Raw genomic sequence first — 12,575 nt, 5'->3', positions numbered from 1 at the left:
GAAGAGAGTAATCTAAGATTGGTCTAATCTAGTTTTTTTGTTGTATAGACATTTGATGGTTTTTATCGCGCATAAATACCTTTTTTTGTTTAAGATAGATAAAAGAGAATATTAATATTGTAAAAATTAAAAAATATATATATTTGAAATATAATGACCAGCTTAGTAAATGGGTGACCGTCTACGTAAAAAAAATAGATTTCGTTTTTAAAAATTCGTATGAGAGATAGGATGCATACAATCTTTCAAAAATGCATTTGTTTTTTATCTAAAATTGACATACTAAATATATTATTTTCGCTTGAATCAATACTGACATTTCTACAGTACGTACTTCTAACACACATAACAGACGACTTTTTTTTGATCAACGAAACTCAATTATTTATAATTTTGAGAGAAGAGAAATCAGTATCTATGGAAGGAAATTACTAAAACCGATGACATATCAGGATATGTCACTTTTTTAAACGCGTGCCCTAAAGTTTCTCGTTTCGACTCCGCTTGATACAGTTTTATTTCGATTGATAATTTTTTTCATACCCTACTTTTAACATAATTGTTGTAATATTTCGTAAAGTTATCTACTATAAAATAATAATAACTGAGTATATAACCATTACATGTAAACCATATAGATAAAATTAGACATTATATTCGGATAATGTTCAATTAGTTTGCGAATCGTTAAATAATTTTTGCTATTTCGTTCCATTTTACGATGGCAAAAGACAGTGCCTTCTATAAACATAAAATACATGCCGTGTTATGTATTTAGCAACATTGCATCGACTGTTATAAGTGAACCAAGTTTTCCGAGTATTTTTTACACGCAAGCAGCTATTATTTGCAAACGTTAAGTTTTGAGTAAAAGCAAATTTTTTAACATATTATTTCTGGTGATTATTTTTGTTATCAGACACGATTATTTGTATACAAGAGGCAATTATTATATAAACCATATTTTTAGGTTTAACCGTATACTATTTTGCCCTTCTTCAGACTTTTAGGCCACACTTACAAAAGTTTTCTTCATGACTTTGTGGTACTAAATTTAAATATATATTGTGTATTATTTGGCATAACTATGCTTTTACTAACAGTGAATGTGAAAATCAACGTTCATATTAAAGAAAAATTAAGTTTTGAATTTACAATGAAATCTTAATAACCATTAAAACTGTTTTTTTTCAATTGTATCTGGAAAATATGCAAAACGTGTTTAGTGTTCCGACTACTTAAATTTCTGAAATTCATATAATTTTTTACACATATTGTAATTGTTACTAAAATGAATTAAATTTTTACATTTCATGTAAATATATTCTCAAATATTGTATTTCATCAATCTCAAACATTATTTTTATCAACCAAAACTAATAGAATTTACAAATTTAATTTTTTTAAAACCGCCATTTTATCAGAAGTGCAAAACGTTCATTGGCATAATTTCATTTGGGATTATGCCGTTAATGTTTATTTATGTGTAAAACAATGTAACATTCAATTATTTAGAGTAATAAACGTCAAATGTTATTTCGGATGTTTAGTAGAGTAACGGATAAATACGATGTTGCCAAATTTGTATTGCGCATGGCATTTCATTTATAATAGTATAGGAGGCACTAAATATTAATTATTTAATAATAATAAAAACAAATCATAATTTTGTGATCTGATTTCAGACAACAGTAGTGGATAATTATTTCGCGAAAATTTCCGTGGATGCAACTTATTACTATTTGCCATTACGATCATAATTAAGTATAATCATAATGCGACTATACACTATACATCCGAGAGGCCAATAACATCTTATGTAAGGTGGTCAGGTAGGTACTGGATTGGTCAGTAACTATCTCTCATTATTTCAGTGTTGCAACCCAGACGAGGTACGAGGTTGCCATCTGGAGAATTTTTGCGAAATTTATTTAGCGGCATTATACATTTAAATTATTTAAATAGTAAAGAACGTGTAGTAAACGGCTGTTGAATAAATTTGTAACTGGCTAGGGAAATCACACGCGTGTTGGTACTTACATGGCAACTAAACGGGGTCTAATGATATAAATTTGTTTTTTTTTTCTCTCTGCAATTTCTTAGTCAAATATGTCAATTATTTATGTCTATTATCCCGGCGGTGTTTATTTTTGAGTTTTACACAAAGTTTAATTTTGCGGTATTATGAAAATAAAAAAAATACCTCCTCAGATATACCTTTTTTCTCAAGAACTTAGTCGCCAGCAGGCCAATAAGATCAGTTATATGTTTTATATGTATTATTGTATTATTTAACATCGTTATAAATTCACAAATGAAAATATGCATGAAATGAGATTTTTTGTAATTTTAATTTCTGAAATGAAACATATATATATATATATATATATATATATATATATATATATATATATATATATATATATATATATATATATATATATATATATATATATATATATATATATATATATATATATATATATATATATATATATATATATATATATATATATATATATATATATATATATATATATATATAAATGAAGACATTTTCTGTCTATCTAAAGGAAGTACTTTATCCCATATAAATAATAACAAGTGATTCAAATGTACTATAAAGATAATAACTTGACACTGGCTAGAACACTCAAGAAGGGTGAAAAGCCATTAGCAAAAGAGGATGTAATATAAAGATATGTTCTAAATATACTGAAAGGACCGTTTTAAAACAGCGAATCATATGGAAATGTACTCGTTTCCAGGCACCCTTCAACGTTTACTTAATTGGTTTTTTTTTAAAAGAATATATAAAGAAAAAATATTTTTAATTTATTTTTCATTTCAAACTCCTTGTCTTTCAGTAACTCTTTTCTTATCAAAACCATATATTTATTTCGAAGAAAAAGTAATTTTTTCAATACAAAAACATAGGTTTAAGCAAAAAAATTCAATCACGTTAAACGTTACTTGGGCTTATAAAAAAAAATAAGTTACGGGCTATCGACTATCCCGCCTTAAACAAACATCACATACGTTATGGAAAAAACACGATTTGACGTGAAATTAAATGTCTGTAAATTAAATTACAGACAATAAAGCGTCTTTACAAAATACTCTCCGAGTCTATTACGTTATTCTTTATGTATGAATATTTGGAGAATGCACATACATGATATATGATTTTATTCTCATCGTGAAATTATATTACATGTAAATACTATCCAATGGTCGTTGTTATAAATTATTATAAAAGTTACATAATCTCAATTAGTCCCATCCTGTAACGATTATCCACATTGCCAAAACGTGTAGTGAAAGTTGTGAGTTTTATACTCGTATCATCGGCGAGATGAAACACACGAGCCTTTTTTTAAAACACGATTTATCTTTTTCAATACATGAATATCTGATCGTGTTTATTTTAGTCTACAACAGCGTTATATTATATACAGTACACTGGAATATTTTAATACTTATCTGTTTAAACGGAATTTATTTGAATATTAGATTAAACTTTCATATCATCGACAAAAAATATAATGTTTGGATATATTTATACGACCTTATTTTTTGTTGATGCAGTTTTATTTGTACGTCGCTAATTGAAAATATAAAACTTTATTTTCTTCAATAAATAAATTTTATATAGAGTTATCTACCATTATCGACAAGGGCTATAATTGAGTTTGTGTTTGTTTTGTAAAAATCCATATTGTTGGCAAAGATTGATTTGGAAGAATTATACAAATTAAAGGTTGTTGGAAATGTTCTGTGCCTTTTAGTTTTGTCGATTACTTTAATTGTAAAAGGCATATAATAAACTTCGTATCTTCTTCAAAGCTACTTCAAAAAACTTCACGATTTTTTGAGCTTCTTCAAAAATATATTTCGTTTGTTTTCGACATATGTATAGTATACATTATTTCGTGTATGTGGTTAGCACATTTAATAGCTAAAATGATTGCAGAATTTCACACTGCTGCACGTAAAATTCATATATAGCTTGTAGATGCATTGCTTCCTTGAAAAATGCACTATCTTGCATTGAATGCCTGTTTCTAATGGTATCTAAATCGCTTTAATTAAAAAAAAACTGAATGTCGATTTAAATAATATTAAACCTTTTGAATATTTTATCAGAGCCAAACAATAATTTGATATTAACGATGTATGTCAAACCTGTTAGAGTCTATTTGTAGTTATATCAACCACATCAATACGAGTATAACTGCAAATAACAGAACTTTCCCGACAATCTTTCTGTCACTTTCATATATGGGGTTCAAGTTGGGGGTTCCTTAACACTTAACGATAAAATTATCATTAATATCTGCTTTAAAATTGCAATAAAAATGACACACAGTGTATTTTTTAAATATATAATATTTAGTATCTAAGCATGTTAAAATGTGAAACATATATTTTTATTTAACCTTTTGGTGGATGACGGCATCTATAGACGTCATTGTCACATTGAGACAATATGAAATAACGTCTATACACGTCGTATATTGTGGACGTGTGTAATCGTTTTGTATAGACACCCGTATGTAACCCGTTTATAGATAGACAGTGTAAAAAAAATATTGTGTCAAATTGCGTAAATTTTAATTATTTTTTATAAAATTCAATACGAGGTTTAAAAAAACGACCAATGCACGTAATTCTTTCTTGTCAGAGTACACGATTCTTATTGTAACATATTTTCAATTGATTCTTTACATATTGTCAATTATGATATTGTGCCTGAAATGCTCCAAATTACAAATTATGACAAAAATGAGTGTCACATTCGGAATTTATTTGACATATTGTGTTATACTGTCCACCAAAGGGTTAGCATACAATTCGATGTTACCAGTGATGTTACCAATAATCCTACTAATATTTTTTATGTAAATAAATAAATTTAACAAAAACGTCGGTCATTTAGAAAACGATAAAGCGACAGTATTTCGCGGCCAGTAAAATTATTTTAACAATTTTTCATCAATAAAATTTAACACCCTTCTATAGCGTATTTTAAGATAATTTTACACTTTTTTTTATTTTTGTATTTAAAATTGTAAAAATTAAAGAACTTGTACATATCCCATGAGTTTTTATTTCTTATAATGTTTCGTGTTTTCAGATTTGCCACATTAAAAAATTGACGATTTTCCATTGCATTTCCTAATATTCAAAATCAATATATATATATATATATATATATATATATATATATATATATATATATATATATATATATATATATATATATATATATATATATATATCTTAGCTATTGCGAAAAATATTAAAAAACACAATTTATATGTATTTTTCAGCAAAATAACTTGTTTAAATTGTTACTTCGAGAGAATTAATCAAATTTAAACCTGAGTAGAAATATTCATAAGATGTATCCTTCAGTGTCGGGTTGTAGTCCCGTGGTTAGTGTCGCGGACTCTTGAGTCAGAGTTTTTCGGTTCGAACCAACTCAACTACAATTTGATACCTATTTCTAATAATGAGCCGCTTAGCCTCACACAAATAGTTTGAAATTGAAGTATTTTTGTAAATAATAAAAACAAAAATAATATTTTTTTTTAAAGAGAAAAATCCGACCAAAACAGAGGAAAGCTTAGACTAGTTTGTTGTGGTAATCTAACCTAACCTAACGATTCCGACGTTAGGTAGTGTTAGGTTAGGTTAGCTTGATGGTCCTATTTTCGTTGGAGTGACCACGAGAGCTTTTCCTTAGCTCTCAGGACTGCCAGGAGATTTGTAAGAACATTGTAGAAACAACCAATGATGGTCACGATCTTCAGTTATGATGTACATAGCAACAGATAAAGAAGTAAAAGTCATTGAAAGATTGATACACAATAATAAATTGAACCTTTTAAATTTACTCTCGTGAATTTGAAATCGTCCTAGTCGAAACACGCCCCAACATTACATAGGTTTATTTTTTTTCTAATATTCATGAAATTTCAAATTATTTTCTTCCAGTCCAAACTCAACTGCGAAGTATTGTATGACGACTTGGCTTTTGAAGTGAGATGGGCGGTGGCTGGAGAAAGTGTTGTCATCCAACTTGTCGCTAAATTAGGTAAGTAATGAAATAAACGTTCATGTCACAAATTATACTTTAATTTTTTTTATTATTTATTGTGTATAGTTTCCTTTTTTATAATTGAATTCATTTAGGCATTTAATTAATCCATTTCTACTTTTGTAAATCTTGAAATTAGTTACACTGTTCTCTCCAATAAAGAGAATAAGCTCTTGTGCTTGAAGAGGGACTTATTCTTCTCTTCAAACCCCTATCCGCACCCTAATGGTGCATAGGGCACTGCATCATATAAATAAACACGGTGTTATATTGATCGTTAACACATGAAGGAAAGGTGATCAGCTCTCTGCTTCAGGTACCAGTCCAGGGTTATATTGAATAAATATTACAGTTAAAAAATCACTTATATTTATCTGACCCTCCCCTGGGAATCGAAGCCGCGACCTACAGAACGGTAGGCGAGTGTGCTGACCATTACACTACGGAGGCTTATAAATATATATATATATATATATATATATATATATATATATATATATATATATATATATATATATATATATATATATATATATATATATATATATATATATATATATATATATATATATATATATATATATATATATATATATATATATATATATATAAATATATATATATATATATATATATATATATATATATATATATATATATATATATATATATATATATATATATATATATATATATATATATATATATATATATATATATATATATATATATATATATATATATATATATATATATATATATATATATATATATACATATATATATACATATATATATATATATATATATATATATATATATATATATATATATATATATATATATATATATATATATATATATATATATATATATATATATATATATATATATATATATATATATATATATATATATATATATATATATATATATAAATATATATATATATATATATATATATATATATATATATATATATATATATATATATATATATATATATATATATATATATATATATATATATATATATATTTATATCCTGAATTTTTTCAATTGCAGAGGATGGCGAATATATGTCATTCGGCCTTTCCGGAGACGATAAGAAAAGCCGAATGGTTGGAGCCGATGTCGCAGTGGCTTGGGTCGACAGGGCAACTCTCAAGGGATACGCTTCGGATTATTTCCTGGATGCCAAGAGCCAGTGTGCCGGAACCCATGGAAGTTGTCCCGACGAACGTCTTTCTGTGAGTTTTATACGTGGATTTTTGCATTTTTCTTTGTTTTTTGATAAACATGTTGAAAAACTATTTTTATTTATAATTTTTTTTAACTCGCTACCTTTCAACAACTCTTTTCTTTTCAAAACCATATATTTATTTCAATGAAAAACTTTCTTTCAATACAATTCTTTCAATACAAAAACCTTGTTTTATGAAGAAAAAAATCACAACATTTTGAGTGTGTCCAAATACTTGTTCACAAAATCTGGATTCTCCAATTACAGGAGTTATTTAAAATAAATATTAATTATTACCAATAAATTATCTGGTCAAATTATAAGCTTACCATAAATAAAAAAAAATGAAAATGATATTTTCTGGCGTTTCTCATGTGAGTGATTATAATCAAGGATTCGGACCTCACATACTAAAAAAAGAGTTTCTGCTCAATAAAAAGCTTCTTTTCATCTCACCAATTGATGTCTCTAGTGAAGTTCTAGTGATTCAAAAACAATGTTTCAGAATTGGTTCATATATATTTATAGAAATTTTAAGAATTTGAGTAGTGTGGTTGTCAATATTTGGGTAGAATTGGTGAATGTTACACGTGTGTAAAGTGATCACTTAAACCAGCCTATGACGGTCGTCAGCTCCGTAAATGTCCAGACTTCCATATTCTTCATCTTTGATGAGATGTCAAAAAAATAATATGACAAATATTTGTATTTAATATTAGCACTATATCAATTGATATTTTAATATCTATCGTATTCTTTCCAGTACCCTTTATTATAACCTTTAATAAATAAATAATAAATCTTCTTCATCTCTGATGAGATGTCAAAAAATAATAAGTTAAAAATCAATTACGTTAAATGTTACCTGGGTTTAAAGAAAATTATAGAATACTAGGCCTTAAAACGTGAATTAGTAACGTTCATGAACATATTTATAGATTTTATCTGCCGTATTTCATATCTCCACAAAAGAGCATCTGATTGATCTTTTATTACTGCATGATTTTATTTACCTACATACTTGATTGAAGTAAATATTAATTTATGGCCTTGTCTGTTTCCTCACTATTTTTGTCATATATCAAGGCCCTCAACTCGTATTCCTCTTGACCTGGTCTTGCAATACACTCCAGGTCAATTAAACAGCCAGCTAATGTGTTTTACAAATTACTCGCTAATGATCTGCAATGATAGAACGGAGAGGCATTAATATAATAAACAAGTGTACAAATGAAAGAAATATTCTAATTTAAAATGTAATCAAAATGATTAAGGTCAGAAAAAATCAAATAAACTCGACCATTAGCGGATACAATACACACATACACGGAATTATGCAATTGTACGAGTTTACTAGATACTAAATAATTGATTTCATATTATATTTTGACATCTCATCAAAGATGAAGAAGAATATGGAAGTCCGGGCATTTACGGGGCTGACGACCGTCATAGGCTGGTTTAAGTGATCACTTTACACACGTGTAATATTCACCAATTCTACCCATTATTGACAACCACACTACTCAAATTCTTGGAAGTTCTATATATATGAACCAATTTAGAAACCTTGTTCTTGAATCACTAGAACTTCACTAGAGACATCTATTGGTGAGATGTAACGAAGCTCTTTATTAAGCAGAAACTCTTATATTAGTATGTGAGGTCCAAATGTGAACAAGTATTTGGACACACTCAAAATGTTGTAATCAATTTCAATTTTAATGCCGATGAAAACGAAGTTTATTGATGCATTTAGTAATGTTTACTCTTTAGATTTCGATTTAGATTGATTTTGATAGTAAATAAAACAACTTTGTTTTAACCACTTTTTATTGGTAGACTTTTTCCAACCGGTTTCGACAAGAGCCTTGTCATCCTTAGGGTTAAAAATAAAAAGTGGTTGAAACAAAGTTGTTTTATCTTACAAAGTTTATAAAATGTGCCACAAAGTACATGCGAAAAACATTCAAGAAAAAATATAGATGATTACATAATTAAATATATAAAGCAGGAGAGTATAAAAAACTATAAAAGCACAAAATACTATAAAAGTATAAGAGACTATAAAAGTGTATAGTTGCTGCCTATATCAATCGATCTAGCGTTCGTTTTGTCAAAATCTAAAGTCACCTAAATTTATTCTCCGACTTCTTTGAAATTTTAACACAACATTGCATTCAAATATGAGCGTGTTAAACCTGTAACCGGTGAAAACACGTTCTTTAAAAAAAAAAAAAAACAAATTTTTTTGCTCAATGGCGGCGCCATCTATTGAAAGGTATAGCAATTCACTCAATGCTAAACATTTTTCATTGCGGATATCTAGACAGCTGCTGTAATTTATTAGCATTTTCACTGTTTTCGTTTTTTTTTTTGATATTTTAATTTGAACTTTTTAATAAAATACGTTTTTGAAAACATTTTTTATTTTGAGTTGTAGATCATTATTATGTTGATTAAATTTGGCACATACAACATATTTAAAAAAAAATAGTGCATAAATTCCATAGAAACCTTGTAAGTAGGTACCTCCAAATTCTTTTCCGAATATCGTCTGCAAATGACGGAATGTGTTTGTCAATGAGATTTTATTCAAATAAGCAGCTGCCCACTATATTCAGCAACTTACTGAAAACCCAATGGATCAGTATCAGACGGGAGGAATATCTAATTTAACATACTCAACCTATAAAGGGTTGTATTAGACTCGTTTTGTGTTTATAACAGCAGATATAATCAATATTTTCACTCACCATTTTCTTGTGGAAAATTCGCCTTCGTAAATGCGTTGTTTTCGTAAGTTGGTGATGAATGACGTCACATAACCGATGGACTTATTTCAATATTGGTAACATTGCTAAATTATTGGCGGCTTTATTTGTTGATGTCTATGGTCCACCCTCCCACTCCCCCCTCCCCTCATATTTGTATAACGCAAATGGTGTTATACAAATATGAGGGTAAACAAACAATCTACACTACTACTATTACAGCTCTATAAACCATAGACAATAATCCATATGACGTCATAAAACGTTCGATGATGGAAATTTGATGACGTATGCGAACGCACGTTTTTCGTTTCATTCAAATATCTAAAGTTTAAACCTTAATATCTCCCTTAGTTCTCCACAGATTTCAATAATAATGTTATCGAAAGTCTTGTGATTTTTCATTTTAACTTATTAGTCAATAAACCAACAAAATGACAAAAAACTATTGGACTGTTTATAAGTACAAAAGCTTGTTTTTTGAGAGGTGCAGCGGTACCAACGAATGTATCTGTGTATTATAGTCATTGTATAAAAGATTGTATGTTTATTACTTAATAATACTTAACAATAACAATATTTGAACAACATTTTTTGCAGGATAAAACGAATTCCGTTCGTCTTTTGAACGCTGCAATGGTGAATGGATACTCCATCGTGACCTATCAACGACCATTGAAAGCGGGAGATGAGCTGGACAAGGCTGTATTCAATGATAAACCGCAGCCCGTTGTATGGGCAGTGGGTCCTCTTAACTCTAGGCAGGAAGTCTCGTATCATACCCACTTCACAAAGGTACCGTTTTTACACATTAAATTACAACTGAGGCCTCAAAATCTGAATAAATACAAATGATGAAATCAGCTTCCGCTTCCTTATCGATTACAAAATACACACACACACACACACACACACACACACACACACACACACACACACACACACACACGCACAAACACATTAGAGTTATTTTTTCACTCACATTTATTCAAAATTACCCTGGACTTGTACCTGAATTGGAGGACTGATCAACTTTCCTTCATGTGTTAACGATCAAGGCAACAAGACAACTGCGTGTATATGATGCAGTATCCTATGCACCATCGAGTGCGGATAAGGGTTGGAGGGAGATTTTAAAGCAATGCTTATACGTGAGCATTTTTTTAGGTATTCCGGTTGGTAGGTATTAAGCGTTTACAAACTGATTTTTTTAAAGATTTTTTTTAAGCTGTATATTTATTATTTTTAATCATCAAATTATTTAAAACTAATGTTTTAAAAAAAATCTTTCTTTCACTTACAAGTTTTGGCTAGGTGATTAAATTAAATTATACGAAAATATTTTTAACATCTTTCTCTCTTTTTAGGAGGACAAGTTGTTGGACTTTGGACGCCCGCCGATGTGGAATTGTCCCATGCCAGAGATGGACGATGTCGGTGAAATGACAGAGAGTATTAGAAAAAATATTAAACCAACAAACGTAAATAATGGACAATATTTGGTGGAAACATCGAGTAACGGTGATCGAGGGGTCAATAAATTCAATTTCGACAGTGATATAAGTGAATCAAATGGTTACAAAGTAAGTTCATGTCTATAAAACATAATTATTTTGTGTTTTAGAAGTGTAAAATTGTTTTTAAAAAAAGCAGTGGCTATTTTATAAATATGGTTTTCAACTGTAAAAAATGTTATAAAAAACTATTGGTTTATCCATTATTTGCTTTGGCTACAAGGCTATAAGGGCTATAAATGGTTACAAGGGTATAAAATCTAATAACCGCAATTGAAAACGTCACGCTTTTGATGCGTCAACTAATTTATATTTTTTTGTATATCCACACTCTTAGTTTGGCAACATTAATATTATTCGATATTTAAATGTCAGTGTCAAACATATTTTATCAGAACTTTACTATACGTATAATTATTGACTTATTGACAACTGTAATTAGATTTTTTCGGAAATAATATGTAGGTTACAACGTAGTTTATGTGTATTTTTATTATATTATAGTTATTAATATTACAAAATCATTAGCGACCAATGTAAAAGTGCTTTGAATGCGATGTTTAAAAGTATCGGTTCTAGTGGATGGTCAGAATTTTTTCATCATATGTTTTGTTTCTTTTTAGGAACAGGCTTCAAGGAAGCCTCGCCCGGTTCCTACCCCGAAGCCCGTGGCCAAGAATAACGCTTGGGAAATTCCCCCCATTAATTGCTACGAGCCCGAGGATGGAGTATTCTACGCACAGATGGGACCTACCGGCGGGAAACAAGGGTATTCTGCAATCACAGGTGCAATACCATTTTGCTTCCATTTTTGACTTGTCAACAAAGATTAGGGTTGCCAGACGCCACTATTTAGGCTGAGCTCCACGATTTTTCAATAGCTGCCACACCAAAGTTGCAAACTACCCCGCTTTTGGCACTTTTTAAAATTTAATATTCAA

General features: G+C 28.8%; 1 protein-coding gene across 1 annotated transcript in view; it reads left to right on the top strand.

Moving 5' to 3' along the window:
* The window catches only part of LOC148310260 (protein Skeletor, isoforms D/E-like), a 99,038-nt gene that overhangs the window by 79,457 nt on the left and 7,006 nt on the right, over positions 1–12,575 (top strand). Inside the window, exons 7-11 of the mRNA XM_088258674.1 lie at positions 6,001–6,100; positions 7,169–7,353; positions 10,721–10,915; positions 11,488–11,703; positions 12,258–12,420. Coding sequence (XP_088114800.1) covers positions 6,001–6,100; positions 7,169–7,353; positions 10,721–10,915; positions 11,488–11,703; positions 12,258–12,420 — 859 coding nt within the window. The remainder of the gene's footprint in view (positions 1–6,000; positions 6,101–7,168; positions 7,354–10,720; positions 10,916–11,487; positions 11,704–12,257; positions 12,421–12,575) is intronic.

Source organism: Brachycentrus maculatus, unplaced genomic scaffold (assembly GCF_059751285.1).
Source record: "Brachycentrus maculatus isolate JH-2025_06_01 unplaced genomic scaffold, ASM5975128v1 h1tg000102l, whole genome shotgun sequence".
NCBI lineage: Eukaryota > Metazoa > Arthropoda > Insecta > Trichoptera > Brachycentridae > Brachycentrus > Brachycentrus maculatus.
The sequence above is the reverse complement of the archived record's forward strand: the minus strand, read 5'-3'. Positions and strand labels throughout refer to the sequence as shown.